This window comes from Pristis pectinata, chromosome 3 (assembly GCF_009764475.1).
Source record: "Pristis pectinata isolate sPriPec2 chromosome 3, sPriPec2.1.pri, whole genome shotgun sequence".
NCBI lineage: Eukaryota > Metazoa > Chordata > Chondrichthyes > Rhinopristiformes > Pristidae > Pristis > Pristis pectinata.
Genome location: NC_067407.1, coordinates 58,656 through 74,501, shown reverse-complemented (window position 1 = coordinate 74,501; position 15,846 = coordinate 58,656). Strand labels below are relative to the sequence as shown.

Sequence of the window (15,846 nt, the reverse complement as noted above, 5' to 3'; positions counted from 1 at the left end):
GAATGGAAAAGCTGTGAAGCGCAGAGCCGGAGGAAATGCCCAACAGGTCAGGCTGTGCTGATGGAGAGAGAACAACTGAGTCATTCACAGATCGATAACCTTCATCAAAACTGCCTACTTCTGATATAAACAGAGAAATTGAGTTGCAAACAAGATGCTGGAGATACTCGGTGGGTCAGGCAGCATCTGTGGAAGGAAACAGACATACATAATTTCGGGTCGAAACTCTTCATCCTGACTGGACTGACCTACTGAGTTCCTCCAGCATCTTGCTTGTTGCTCCAGATTCCAGCATCTGTAGTTTCTTGTGTTTCCAGAGAAAGTGAGTTACCTGAAGTTGTGGAACTTGATAATGAGTGAGTTACCTTGACAGATTTCCTCACACAGAGGCTCTGTATTCTGTATCCTGGTTGTGATCTGCAGATTATTGGAATTAATGGATGTGAGCATCAGATGGGGAGAGACTGAGGTACAGAGCGAGCCATGGTGAAACAGGTACCAGAACCTTGCGACATTCTCCTGCTCTGGCATGCCGCTGTCTGAGCCCCGGATTTCCTTCCTGACCTTCTCCACCTCATCCTCCCATTCAGACGCTCATTGCACACCCTCCCCTGTGTGACCAGAATTTGCTTTCCTGTCCAGGCCCCTCCTGAGTGTCTCTGGTTTACTCTTGCATTTTACTTTTTCGTGTCGCTGTGTGTGCACTGAGTTGTTTTAATGTTGGCTCCTGCTTTTCCCTCAGAGGGACATTTTACCAGGGATATCTGTGCATGAGGTGTGGAACGGGTGCCCACAAAGAGTGCTTGGGCAGAATTGGAGTCTGCAGCAAAGCTGAAGCAGGTAATTAACCAATGGAATGTGTCTTCACCAATACACATTGGGAAATAAATGTCAGCACCAAGGAAACCAATAAAAGTGACAGGTTCATCATTAATGTTTTAGAATTGTATCAATCCCCTAACTAATCCCACTGCCCCACGCTCTCCCCACAACCCTGTATCAATCCCAAACTAATCCCACTGACTGGCTTTATCCCCGCAGCCCTAAAGTGAATTGTAGATAGCTGCAGAAATAACAGGATTATAATAGTGGGTGATTTTAACTTCCCTAATATTGACTGGTACTGCCATAGTGCTAAGGGCTTGGATGTGGCGGAATTTGTTAAATGTGTCCTGGAAAGCTTCCTCATGCAATATGTAGATGGCCCTATCAGAGAAGGAACAAAATTCAACCTCCCATTGGGAAATGTGGATGGTCAAGTGACTCAAGTGTCAGTGAGAGAGCACTTTGGGACCAATGACCATAGTTCTATTAGTTTTAAAATAGTTACGGATTAAACACAGAACTGGTCCACAAATTAAAGTCCTAAATTGGGGCAAGGCTAATTTTGCTGGAGAAACAAAGGACTGCAGAGGCTGGAATCTAGATGAAAAAACATGATGCTGCTGGAGGAACTCAGCAGACCAGGCAGCATCCGTGGAGAAAAACAGGCGGTGAACGTTTCGGGTCAGGATTGAAGATAGGAAAACAGGAAGCCCAATATAAAGGAGGGAAAAGCAGAGCAATGATAGGTGGACAAAAGAGGGGAGGCAGGATGGGCACAAGGTGATGATAGGTAGATGCAGGTAAGAGGCAGTGATAGACAGGTGCGGGGGAGGAGGGGAGAGCAGATTCACCAGGGGATGGGTCAAAGGTAAGGAGGAAAAAAGGGGGGGCAGAAAAAAGAGAGATAGGCTAGGAAAGGGAAGAAAAGAAGAGGCATGATGTGTGTGGAGGGGGTAGGGGTTATTTAAAGTGGGAGAATTTAATGTTCATGCCATTAGGCTGCAAGGTTCCAAGATGGAAAATGAGGTGCTGTTCCTCCAGTTTGCACTTGGATTTCTCCTGCATTGGAGGAGGCCGAGGACTGACATATCAGTGATAGTGTGGGAGGGGGAGTTGAAGTGACTGACAACAGGGAGATGCAGATCGCGGTTACAGACGGAGCGCAGTCACCTAGTATGCGTCTGGTCTCGCCAATGTAGAGGAGACCACACTTGGAGCACCAAGTGCAGTAGGTGATATTAAAGGAGGTGCAGGTAAATCTCTGTCTCACCTGAAAGAAGTTTGGATCTCTGGATGGAGGTGATGGAGGTGGTGTAGGGGGACATGGTGTAGGGAGAGATGTTGCACCTATGGCGGGGGCAGTGGAAAGTTCCTGGCGTGAGAGCGAGATGGGTGGGGGGTAGGAGGAAGAGTGAACTAGGGAGTCGCAGAGAGAATGGTCCCTGCAAAAGGCAGAAAGGGGTGGGGAGAGGAAGATATACTTGGTGGTGGGGTCCCGTTGGAGATGGCGGAAGTGGCGGAGAATGATGTGTTGGATATGTAGGCTGGTAGGATGAAATGTGAGGAGAAGGGGATCCCTATCCCTGTGGGAGGGGTGTGGGTGAGACCAGAGGTGCAGGAAATGGTAGAGATGCGGGTGCGATCTCTCTTGACCACAGATGGGGGGAAGCCACGGTTAGAAAATAAGTTGGACATCTCGGGTGTCCCGGAGTGGGAAGCCTCGTCATGGGAGCAGATGCGGTGGAGGCGGAGAAATTGAGAAAAAGGGATCGCGTCCTTGCAAGAGACAGGGTGGGAGGAGCTGTAATCGAGGTAGCCGTGGGCGTCAGTGGGTTTGTAGAAGATGTCGGTGGATACGGAATCTCCTGAGATAGAGATGGAAGGATTGAGGAAGGAGAGAGAGGTGTCAGAGATCATCCAAGTGAATTGGAGAGCAGGGTGAAAATTAGTGGCAAAATTTATGAAACTGTCGGGTTCCACACGGTACAAGAGGTGGCACCAGTGCAGTCATCAATATAGCGGAGAAAGAGCTGAGGAATGGGGATGGAGTAGGCTTGGAACTGAAACTGTTCAACATAGCCAACGAAATGGCAGGCATAGTTGGGGCGCATGCGAGTGCCCATAGCTACACCCTTGGTCTGTGGAAAGGGAGAGGAATCGAAAGTAATGTTGCTTAGGATGAGGACAAGTTCAGCCAGGCAGAGGAGAGTGTTAGTGGAAGGGGACTGGTTCTGTCTCTGGTCAAGAAAGAAGCAGAGGGCGGTGGGGAATAGAGGTATATAAGGACTGGACGTCCATAGTGAAGACGAGGTTGCGCATGCTGGAGAACTTAAAGATATAGAAGAGTTGGTGATGTGCCATGGATGTAGGTGGGAAGGGATTGGACCAGGGGGACAGGATAGTGTCCAGGTACGAGGATACAAGCTCTGTCAGACAAGAGCATGTGGAGACAATAGGTCTGCTGGGACGGTCCATCTTGTGGATTTTGGGGAGAAGATAGAAGTGGGCAGTCCTAGGTCGAAGGACTATCATAGTCATAGCTGTGGGGGGAGATCTCCCAAGGTGATGAGGTTAGTGATGGTGCGGGAGATAAATATCTTGGTGGCCCTTGGTGGGGTCACGGTTAAGGGGTAGGTAGGAGAAAGTGTCTCAAAGTTGACATCTGGTCTCTGCAAGGTAGAGGTCAGTACGCCAGACTACCGCGGCACCACCTCTGTCAGTTGGTTTGGTGACAATGTCAGGGTTGGTGCGGAGGGAGTGGAGAGCAGAACGTTCAGAAGGGCTGAGATTGGAGTTGGTGAGGGGAGGAGGCTGCTGATGTCCTGCTGACGGTTGGCTATGAATAGGTCCAGGGAAGGTAACGGGCCTGGTGGGGGAGTCCAGGTGGAAGAAGAGGGCTGGAGGCAGGAGTTTTGCTGGCATTAGACAGAAACTTTCAAAGGTTGATTGAGAGGCTGTTTGCAGGTAAATCTGGCAAGTGGGAGGCTTTTAAAAGTGAGATAAGGAGAGTTCAAACCAATATGTTCCTGTTGGAGTGAAGGGTAAGAGAATAGTGATGTCTTGAAACATATCGATATTACAAAAGAGGAGGTGCTGGTGGTCTTAAAGTGCATAAGGGTTGATAAAGGCCAGGGGCATGACCAAGTGAATCCTAGGACATTATGGAAAGCCAGGGAAGAAATTCCTGGGGCCCTGACAGATATATTTGCACCATTATTAGCCACAGGTGAGATACGGAAAGACTGGAGGGTGGCTAATGTTGTGCCTTTATTTAAGAAAGGCTGCAAGGACAAGCCAGAGAACTATAGGCCAGTGAGCCTAACATCAGTGGTGGGAAAGTTACTGGAGGGAATTCTGAGAGACAGGATATATCTGTGTTTGGAAAATCAAGGACTGATTAGGGATAGTCAGCATGGCTTTGTGTGTGGGAAATTGTGTCTCACAAATTTGAGTTTTTTGAAGAAGTAACCGAGACAAGGGCAGGGCAGTAGACGTTGTCTACATGGGCTTTAGCAAGGCCTTTGGTATGATTATATATTTAGCATGGCATATATTAACGATTTGTGTGAGAATGTAGTTGGCATGGTTAGTAAGTTTGCAAATGACATCAAAATTGTGTTATATTGGACAGTGAAGAAGATTATCCAAGATTACAACAGGATCTAGATCAATTGGGAAAGTGGGCTGAGGAACTGCAGATAGAATTTAACCTGGACAAGTGCAAGGTCATGCATGTTGGGAAGTTAAACTTACTCAGTAAATGGTGCTGTGTAGCTCTGTGACTCTAGTACTACTGCCTTATGTATCCAAAGCCCTGTGAGAATCCCAAACCAACCCCACTGCCCCACTCTCTCTCCACAGCTCTGTATCAATCACAATCACCCCACCCAACCCTCTGGTCCTGACCCACTCCATCCTCAGTTCAAGTGCTCATAAAGTTGCTTCTTAAATGTTGTGAGTACCTGCCTTCACCACCTTTTCAGTGTGTGATACAGACTCTAACCACCCTCTGGATGACAAACAAAAAAATTATCGATTCCTCTTTAATCTCCTACCCTTCACCCATATCCTTCTGGGCCTTTTCTATCCATGTCCAAATGTCTTTTAACCATTGCAATTGTACCCACCTCTACAGCTTCCTCTGGCAGCTTGTTCCATATGCCCACCATCCTCTGTGTGAAAAAGTTGTCCCTCAGGTCCCTTTTAAATTTTTCCCCTCTCAACTTAAATCTGATTTAGTCTCCCTACTCTGGGAAAAAAACTGTGACCATCCACCTTATCTACATCACTCATGATTTTATAAGCCTCTATATGGTCACCCCTCAACCTTCTACTCTCCAGGAGGAAAAAGTCCCAGCCTCTCCTTACAACTCAAGCCTGCCTGATAACATCCTTGTGAATCTTTTCTGCATCATTTCCATCTTAATGACATCCTTCCTATAGCTGGGAGACCAGAACTGTTTATAATATTCCATGTGTGATCTCAACAACAACTTGTATGGCTGTAACATGACCACACAACTCCTGTACTCAGTGTCCTGACCGATGAAGGCAAACATGTCAACCGCCTTCTTCACCGCCCTGACTACATGTCGCTGTTTTCAGGGAACCATGTACCTGTACCCCAAGCTCTCTCTGTTCTATAACACTCTCCAAGAGCCTACATTTACTGTGCAAGTCCTACCCTGGTATAACTGACCAAAATGCAACACTTCACACTTGTTCGAGTTAAATTCCATTTGCCGTTCCTTGGCCCATTTCCCCTGTTCATGTTCTATGCCCTGACTAATGAAGGCATGTATCCCTTTGCCTTCTTCACCACCCTACCTACCTACGGGGCTCTACCTGTCTGACAGGGGCTCTGCTGGTCTGGTGGGTTTCCGCTGGTCTCATAGGCTCTGTTGGTCTGACAGAGGGGCTCTGCTGATCTGGCTGAGGGCTCTGTTGTTCTGGTAAGAGGGGTTAGTGGCCAATGAGCAGTCAAATGGCCAGTGAGGAGTAGGCTATAGCTCCAATTTCAGCAGCTGCCAGTTGCAGTGAGTATGAAACTGGGGTTATGATCTTGCTGTGTACTCCATTAATTACGTGATTCATCTTTTTTCAGATCCCAGAAGAGGCAAACAGATGGTGAGTTCTGATGTTGCTTTTGCTGACATTGCGCACATGTGTTTTTATGTGTGTACCAGTCTGTATGTAGTTGTGTGCTTGGATCTATGCTTCTTGTGAATGCCTCTGCATATGTTTGTTTGTGTGTGTGTGTGTGTGTGTGTTTTTGTGCATGCATGCTCGTGTGCATGTGTGCGCGTATGTGCATACCTGTGCACATGTGTCCTTGTGTGCTTGAGTGTGTGGCTGTGTACGTGTGAACTTAGCTTCATATTGCCTTGATAGGCTGGTTTCATGCTCGCTGCCTTCATCACCTCAGTTGACATTGACTAGTGAAAAGAGTGCAGAAAAGGTTTGCGAGGATGTTGCCAGGACTAGAAGGCCTGAGTTATAGGGAGAAGTTGGGCAAGTCTTTATTCCTTGGAATTTAGGAGAATAAGGGGCGATCTTTAAAATTATGAGGTATAGATAAGGTGGATAATAACAGTCTTTTCCCCAGGGTAGGGGAATTCAAAACTAGGGCCAAAGGTTTAGGGTGAGAGGGGAAAGATTTAAAAGGGACCTGAGGGGCAAGTTTTTCATGCAGAAGTTAGTAAGTATGCGGGATGAGCTGCCAGAGGAAGTGGGTGAGGCAGGTACGTTAGTATCATTTAAGAAGCACTTGGATAGGTACCTGGAGGGGCGAGGCTTAGAGGGATATGGGCCGAACACAGAAAATTGGTACTAGCTGGGTTGGCATGGACTCGGGCTGAAGGGAGCTGTGTGGCTCTTTGATTCTATGATTCTAGTAGCCAGACGGAACGGTGGACAGGGCTACAAGGGAGCGGACGTGGAATTGATGGGGAACAGGGAGGGTAGATGGTGGAAGAGAGAATGGACAGGGGAACAGGATGGTGTAAAGGGGTGGTGGGTAATGAGAAATGGACAGAAAGACTGGTGGGGAAACAGATGGGTAATGGGGAAGGGGCGACATGATGGGGGCGAATGGTAGTAGACAGGGTGACGGGTCAGGGTGAGCATGAACACAGGCTTTTGATGGTTTGAACCTTGCAAAGTGGCCTGGAGACTGTCACACTTACCAAGTCTGGGAGCTCGCAGTGCCGCGGATGAGCTGAGAAAGGGCGGACTCAGGCATTGCTTAGGGGGTGGCACCAATAGTGTCTTGGTTACCACGTGGCAAAGGCCATCTCAGGGCACCAGAGGTGAACAGTCAGGTCCAGTCTCAGGCAGTGGCTGCTTGCTGGAGTTTGTGACCAGACTCCTGATGAAAGGTTTGATCGGGTGGCAGTTCAGCAGCTCTGTGGAGGGGCTCGCAGGGTGATGATGTAAGTAACTGGAGTCGATGATCATCGGAGGAAGGTTTTACCTGCAGCTGAAGGGTACGGACTTGAAACCACTGTTTCTGTTTGCTCAGACACTGCCCAACGTGCTTAGTGTTTCCAGCATTCTCTGTTTTTGTTCACTTGCAATTTCGTGAGTCATTTTCAGAAATTATTTTGAGTTTGAAATGCAGCAAGTACAGGCTGGGCAATAATTAGTGATTTCTTTTTGAATCTGGGGAACATAGAGGTAAATCGGGGCTGGAGACCCTTCCATTGGCAGGGTGATGGCTGGGGATGGGAAGACTATCATGGCCTGCAGTTGTGGAGGGGTTCTCTGGTGTGAGTTGGAGGGAGATGTGTCCACGCTTGGAGGGGAGATTGGAACTCGGGACCATTAACTGAAGTCTGCTCAGTCCCATGGGAAATTTGGGAAAAACTCTGCCCCACCCCATGACAGTTGGAGGGGGGAGGTCGGATCTGGGACACACTTACTGGGAGGGGTCAGGGGAATAGCAGGACCTGGAGGGGTGGAGGGAGCAGGGGCTGGACTAACACAAGACTAAGGAAGAAAGCGTGGAATGGTGGGTAAAGGACAGTGTGAGACAGAAATCCTGGCACAGATCAGAGGGGCCAAGTGGCCTGTTCCTCAGTTGTAAATTCGATGTAATTTGCTCAGTTGTCTGCACTTTAACACAGAATTGCTTCAAAGGAGACAAGAAGCAAGGCAGCACACTGGACATGGGTAAGTTCATTCCTCAGTGTAAACCATTCACTGGAGGGGCAGCGTTGTGGGAGGGGTGGTACTGAGGGAACATCACACTGTGGGAGGGGTGGTACTGAGGGAACATCACACTGTGGGAGGGGTGGTACTGAGGGAACATCACACTGTGGGAGGGGTGGTACTGAGGGAACATCACACTGTGGGAGTGGCGGAACTGATGCGGCAGATCTCCTGGTGGGTGTTCTGCTGGGCTTGGCCAAGCTGACCATCCACGGGACACGGCGATGGGCGGCCGAGGGTTCCGGCCAGTCCGCCTGCCTGCCCATCTTCCGTGCTTACGTGCACACGCGGGTGTTTTTGGAGAGGGAGCATGCAGTCTCCGCGGGCACCCTGGCTGAGTTCCGTGCTCGGTGGGCCCCTCAGGGGATCGCGTGTGTCGTGGACAGTACGAATGTGATTTTGATCTGAAGTGTTGTGTGTGGCGGTAGCAGGCGTAGTGTGTTTCGCGGTATTAGTTTGCATTATTCTCTATAGTTATGTAGTTGCTTAGTTGTTTCTTTCTGTATTATCTGTAATGTATTGATATTGGTTGTCTTTTGTAGTGCTTTTAGCGAATAAACGTTTTGTAATTAAAAAAAGGGGCGGTACCGATGCGGGGGATCTCCTGGTGGGTCTTCTGCTGGGCCTGGCCAAGCTGGCCATCCATGGGACGTGGCGGCGAGCAGCCAAGGGTCCTGGCCGGTCTGCCTGCCTGCCTGCCTGTCTTCCGCACTTACGTGCGCGCGCGGGTGTCTTTGGAAAGGGAGCACGCGGTCTCCGCAGGCATCCTGGCTGAGTTCCACGCTCAGTGGGCTCCTCAAGAGATTGTGTGTGTCATGGACGACACCAATACGATTTTGATATGAAGTATTGAGTGTTGCGGTAGCGGGCTTAGTGACGTATGTGTGTTTTCACGGGTGTTAGTTTACAGTAATCTCTGAAGTTATGTAGTTGATTAGATGATCCTTTCTGTATTAGATATATACATTTGATATTTGTAGTCTTTTGTAGTGCTTTTAACTAATAAACGTTTTGTAAAAAAAAGGGGTGGTACTGAGGGAGGGTCACACTGTGGGAGGGGCAGTACTAAGGGAGTGACACACCATGGGAGGGGCAGTACTGAAGGAGTGACACACTGTGGGAGGGGCAGTATCGAGGGAGGATCACACTGTGGGAGGGGCAGTATCGAGGGAGGGTCACACTGTGGGAGGGGCAGTACTGAAGGAGTGACACACTGTGGGAGGGGCAGTATCGAGGGAGGGTCACACTGTGGGAGAGGTGGTACTGAGGGGAGCACATGGTATCCATGGGCACCCTGGGTGAACTCCGCGATCAGTGGGCTCCTCAGGGTATTGCATGTGTTGTGCACGGTGTGAACGAGATTCTTATCTGAAGTAGTGCATTTTGCAGTCATTAGTTATGTGGGTTGAATCTGTCTGCATAGTTTTTTCTACTTCCTGTATTAGTAGTTGTAGTTTTGACACTGGATGTCCTTCTGTAGTGCTCTTAGTGAATAAGTATGTGTAAAAATAAAAGGGCTGTGCTGAGGGAGGGAGCTCTGCACTGGGCAATACTGAGGGAGTGTCACACTGTGGGAGAGGTAAGACTGAGGGAGCGTCGCACTGTAGGACCCATCCGACCCATCTTGCTCCTGTGACTTTGGAACTGGGGCACATGGATGTATGAGGTTGCTCCCAGGATGTAAAATTGTAGCAATGAAAAATATTTAGATGGGCTGGGTCTGTTTTCTTTATAACAGATGAGGCTGAGCGGGACTGAATTAGAGACGTTCAAAGACACTAAATGGGAAGAACTGTTTCCATCATTAGAGGGATCAATACCAGGGTGCAGAGATTGAAAGTAATTGCGATAGAAGTAGCAGGGAGATAGAGTTGTGGAGTCACAGAGTTATCCAGCACAGAAACAGGCCCTACGGCCAACTTGTCCATGCCAACCATTTATCGACCTGAGCTAGTCCCATTTAAATGCATTTGGCCCTTATTCCTCTAAACTTTTCTTGTACATGTACCTGTCTAAATGTCTTTTAAACATTGTGATTGTACCAGCCTGTACAGCTTCCTCAACGGCTTGTTCCATGTACCAGCATATTCTGTGTGGCAAAAATTGTCCCTCAGGTTTCTGTTAATTCTTTCCCCTCTCAATTTAAGCATTAAGGGGCATCTAACTTGAGATTTAGACTGCCATACCCTGGGAAAAAGTCTGTGACCATCCACCTTATCTATTCCCCTCGATTTTATAAACCTCTATAAGGTTACCTTGAGCCTCCTACACTCCAAGAAAAAACTCTCCTTATAAAAGCCTCTCCTTATACCTCAAACCTTCCAGTCCCAGTAACGTCCTCTCAATAATCTTTTCTGCATCCTTTCCTGCTTAATGATGTCCTTCCTATAGCTGGTGACCAGAAGTGTGCACAACTCTCCAAGTGTGGTCTCAGCAATGACTAACATAACGTCCCAACTCTTGTACTCATTGTCCTGACAGATGAAGGCCAGCGTGCCAAACACTTTCTTCACCACCCTGTCTATCTATGTCGCCAGCTTCAGGGAACTATGTACCTACACACCTAGATCTCTCTGTTTTACAACATTTCCCAGAACTCTACCATTTACCATGTAAATCTTAGCCAAGTTTGCACTTCTCTGAGTTAAATTGCATCTGCCTTTCTTTGGCCCACTCCCCCCACTTGATCTAGATCCTGCTGTAATCTTAAATTGGTATTGGTGTTGGTTTATTATTGTCACTTGTACCGAAGTACAGTGAAAAGCTTGTCTTACAAACTGATCGTACAGGTCAATTCATTCCACAGTGCAGTTACAATAATCATCTTCACTGTCCACTACACCAACAATCTTGGTGTCATCCGCAATGCCAACTACAATCTCATGTAAATCATTAATATAGATAGAACACTACAGCACAGTACAGGCCCTTCGGCCCACCATGTTGTGCCAACATTTTATCCTGCTCGAAGATCTATCTAACCCTTCCCTCCCTCATAGCCCCCTGTTTTTCTAACATTCATGTGTCTATCTAAGAGTCTCTTAAAGGTCCCTAATGTATCTGTTCCCACAACCTCTGCAGGCAGTGCATTCCACGCACCCACCACTCTCTGTGTAAAAACTTACCCCTGACATCCCCCTTATACCTTCCTCCAATCACCTTAAAATTATGTCCCCTCCTGTTAGCCATTGTCGCACTGAGAAAAAGTCTCTGACTGTCCACTCGATCTATGCCTCTTATCATCTTGTACATCTTATCATTTTCTTGATGATATGATGATGATATCTTATCATTTTATCATCTTATCATTTCCTCTCCAAAGAGAAAAGCCCTAGCTTGCTCAACCTATCCTCATAAGACATGCTCTCCAATCCAGCCAACATCCTGGGAAATCTCCTCTGCACCCTCTCTAAAGCTTCCACATCCTTCCTATAATGAGGTATTCAGAACTGAACACAATACTCCAAGTGTGGTCTGACCAGAGTTCTATAGAGCTGCAACATCACCTCGTGGTTCTTGAACTCAATACCCCGACTAATGAAGGCCAACACTCCATACACCTTCTTAACAACCCTATCGAACTGCATGGAAACCTTGAGGGATCTATGGACGTGGGCCCCAAGATCCCTCTGTTCCTCCACACTGCTAAGAGTCCTGCCATTAACCTTGTATTCTGCCTTCAAATACGATATCCTGAAGTGTATCACTTCACACTTATCCAGGTTGAACTGCATCTGCCACTTCTCAGCCCAGCTCTGCATTCTATCAATATCCTGTTGTAATCTACAGCAACCTTCTACATCACCAACCTTTGTATCATCAGCAAACTTACTAACCCACCCTTCTACATCCTCATCCAAGTCATTTATAAAAATCACAAAGAGCAGGGGTCCCAGAACAGATCCCTGCAGAACATCACTGGTCAGCGACCGCCAGGCAGAATATGCTCCATCTACCACCACCCTCTGTCTTCTATGGGCAAGGCAATTCTGAATCCACACAGCCAAGTCTCCCTGGATCCCATGCCTCCTGACTTTCTGAATAAGCCTTCCATGAGGAACCTTATCAAACGCCTAACTAAAATCCATGTACACCACATCCACTGCTCTACCTTCATCAATGTGCTTTGTCACATCCTCAAAGAATTTCATCAGGCTCATGAGGTACGACCTGCCCCTCAAAAAGCCATGCTGACTGCCCCTAATCAGCCTATGCTTCTCTAAATGCCCATAAATCCTGTCTCTAAGAATCTTCTCCAGTAATTTGCCCACCACTGAAGTAAGACTCACTGGTCTGTAATTCCCAGGGTTATCCCTACTCCCTTTCTTAAACAAAGGAACAACATTTGCCACACTCCAATCATCTGGCACTACTCCCGTCACCAGTGAGGATGCAAAGATCGTCGCCAAAGGCGCAGCAATCTCTTCCCTCACCTTCCGTAATAACCTTGGATATATCCCATCCAGCCCCTGTAACATCTATCCTAATGTTTTTCAATAGTTCCAGCACATCCTCTTTCCTCACGTCGACATGCCGCAGCGTATCAGCCTGTCGTACGCCACCCTCACAAACATCATGGTCTCTCCCTCTGGTGAATACTGAAGCAAAGTATTCACTAAGGACCTCCCCTACCTCTTCCGACTCCAGGCACATGTTTCTCTTTTATCCCTGATCGGTCCTACCCTCACTCTAGTCATCCTCTTATTCTTCACATACATGCAGAACGCCTTGGGGTTTTTCCTTGATCCTACTCACCAAGGACTTCTCATGCCCCCCTCTAGCTCTCCTAAGTCCATTCTTAAGCTCCCTCCTGGCTACCTTGTAACTCTCCAGAGCCCTGTCTGATCCATGCTTTCTAAACCTCAGGTAAGCTTCTTTCTTCCTCTTGACAAGATATTCTACATCTCATGTCAACCACGGTTCCTTCACTCTACCATCCTTACCCTGCCTCAGTGGGACAAACCCATCCAGAGCCCCCTGCAAGTATTCCTTAAACAACCTCCACATTTCCACTGTGCACTTTCCCAAGAACATCTGTTCCCAATTTACGCTCCCAAGTTCCTGCCTAATAGCATCATAATTCCCCCTCCCCCAGTTAAATACTTTCCCATATCGTCTGCTCCTATCCCTCTCCAAAGCTATGGTAAAGGTCAGGGGGTTATGGTCACTATCTCCAATATGCTCTCCCACCGAGGGATCTGAAACCTGATCAGGCTCATTGCCTAGTACCAGGTCCAGTATGGCCTCTCCTCTAGTTGGCCTGTCCACATACTGTGTCAGGAACCCTTCCTGTACACACCGAACAAACTCTGCTCTATCTATCCCCTTTACACCAAGGAGGTGCCAATCAATATTAAGGAAGTTGAAAACACCCATGACAACAACCCTGTTATTTTTGCACCTCTCCAAAATCTGCCTCCTGATCTGCTCCTCAGCATTTCTCTGCTATTGGGGGGGGGGGGGGGGGTGGTCTGTAGAATACTCCCAATAGAGTGATCGCTCCCTTCTTGTTTCTGACTTCACCCACACTGACTCAGTGGACAATTCATCCAGGACATCCTCCCTTTCTACAGCTGTGACACTGTCCCTGATCAGCAAAGCCACTCCCCCACCTCTTTTACCTCCATCCCTGTCTCTTCAGAAACATCTAAACCCCGGAATATCCAGCAGCCATTCCTGCCCTTGCACCAGCCAATTTGTTTGTCATATAGACACACCACTGATCACAGGCCTCCACTACCACCCTCTGGCTCCTACCACCAAGCCAATTTTGTATCCTATTGACTCGCTCACCCTGGATCCCACATGATCTCACCCTCCAGACCAACCTACAATGAGGGAGCTTGACAAAGGCCTTGCCAAAGTCCATGTAGACAACATATACACATTCCTGACATGACCAATCCTCTTTGTCACCTCCCTGCCTAGCTCTTAACCTGTCCCATCTACTGAACTTGCTCATTTTAGCATTTATATAAGCCTCAACTTCCCACCTGCCACACCACATCTTTGGATCCCACCTCCCTGCCAGCCTCAAACCCCTCCCTCCTGCACAGGTCCCACCTACCCTGGAAGAGACATCAATGATCCATATACCTCAAACCCTCCTTCCTGCACCAGATCCTTAGCCATGCATTTAACTGCACTATCTTTCCATTTCTTGGCACGGAGTAATCTTGATAGGGACGTTTTTCACCCAGATGGTGGGGGTGGATATGGGACTCGCTGTCTGGGGGGCGGAAACTCTGTAATCTGAGGTCATACACAGGATCTGATGTGCAGCTGAAGAATTGTGTATGACTTCAGATCCAGTCCTGCAAGATGAGATCAAAATGAGTGGTCTTTTCCAACCAACACAAGCAGAATGAGCTGAACCCCTTCATTCTGTGTTGTATATGTTCTGTGATTCTAACCTCCAATTCCTTTTACTGCCACGTGTTCATTTTGGCCAGTTTACAGTGGGGTCACACACTGAGTGTCCCTGAGCTTGTGGGAAATGACCAGGCTCACAGCCAGTCCTACAGCCTGCTGAGTGTTGGATGAACATTGAACACAGAACAGTACAGCATAGGAACATGCCCTTCAGCCTAGCATGTCTGTGCTCCATGTAACATGACATCCCAACTTATGTTGTTAATAACCTTTGGACAGGTACATGGATAGGAAAGGTTCAGAAGGATCTGGGCCAAGTTAGCTCAGGTAGGCATCTTAATCTCCATGGACAAGTTTTGCTGATGTGCTTGTTTCCATGCTGTATGACCCTTTGACATGTTAATCTTGTTATTTGTTATTTATATAAATGATTTGGATGCAAATGCACAAGGCTTCATCAGTAAATTTGCAGATGACACAAAATTAGGAGGTATTGTTGATAGTGAAGAAGGTTATCATAGATTACAGGGGGATCTTGATCAGTTAGGGAAGTGCACCAAGGAATGGTATATGGATTTCAATACAGATTAAGTGTGATGATGCATTTTGGAAAGTCAAAACAACATAGGACTTGCACTATGAATGGTAGGGTACTAGGGAGTGCAATGGAACAGAGGAACCTAGGAGTACAAGTGCATAGTTCATTGAAAGTGGTGTCACAGGTAGGCAGGGTGGTGAAAAAGGCACTTAGCACAACGGCCTTCATCAGTCAGGGCACTGAGTATAGGAGTTGGGACATTATGATGCAGTTGTGTAAGTCGTTAGTGAGGCCACACTTGGAGTACTGTGTACAGTTTTGAAAGGTATGGTTAAACTGGAAAGGGTGCAAAGAAAACTTACAAGGATATTGCCAGGACCAGAAAGCCTGAGTTATCAGCAGAGGTTGGCCAGGCTGGGTCTTTATTCTTTGGATTGTAGGAGAATGAAGGGCGACCTTATAGAAATTTTTAAAATTATGAGGCATAGATAAGGTGGATGGTAACAGTCTTTTCTCCAGGGTAGGGGAGTCCAAAACTGGGGGGCATAGGTTTAAAGTGAGATGGGAAAGACTTAAAAGGGACCTGAAGGGCAACCTTTTTACCCAGAGGGTGGTGGGTATATGGAACGAGCTGCCAGAGGAAGTGGTTGAGGCAGGTACAATAATATCATCTAAGAACCTCTTGGATAGGTACATGGTGGGCAGGGCTTAGAAGGATATGGACCGAATGCAGGAAATTGGGATGAATTGGGTGGACGCTGTGGTCAGCGTGGACTTACTGGGCCAAAGAGCCTGTATCCATGCTGTATTGTTCTGTGACTCTACGCAATGCCATGGCTGATGATAACAAGTGTGCTTTACACCTTCTTCACCACCCGTCAATCTATGTTGAAACTTAAGGG

The 15,846-nt window shown here is 47.6% G+C and overlaps 1 protein-coding gene across 1 annotated transcript in view; it reads left to right on the top strand.

Moving 5' to 3' along the window:
* Positions 1-15,846, top strand: part of LOC127568331 (guanine nucleotide exchange factor VAV3) — a 165,278-nt gene that overhangs the window by 124,517 nt on the left and 24,915 nt on the right. Inside the window, exons 17-20 of the mRNA XM_052011949.1 lie at positions 743-840; positions 5,930-5,952; positions 7,950-7,995; positions 14,686-14,733. Coding sequence (XP_051867909.1) covers positions 743-840; positions 5,930-5,952; positions 7,950-7,995; positions 14,686-14,733 — 215 coding nt within the window. The remainder of the gene's footprint in view (positions 1-742; positions 841-5,929; positions 5,953-7,949; positions 7,996-14,685; positions 14,734-15,846) is intronic.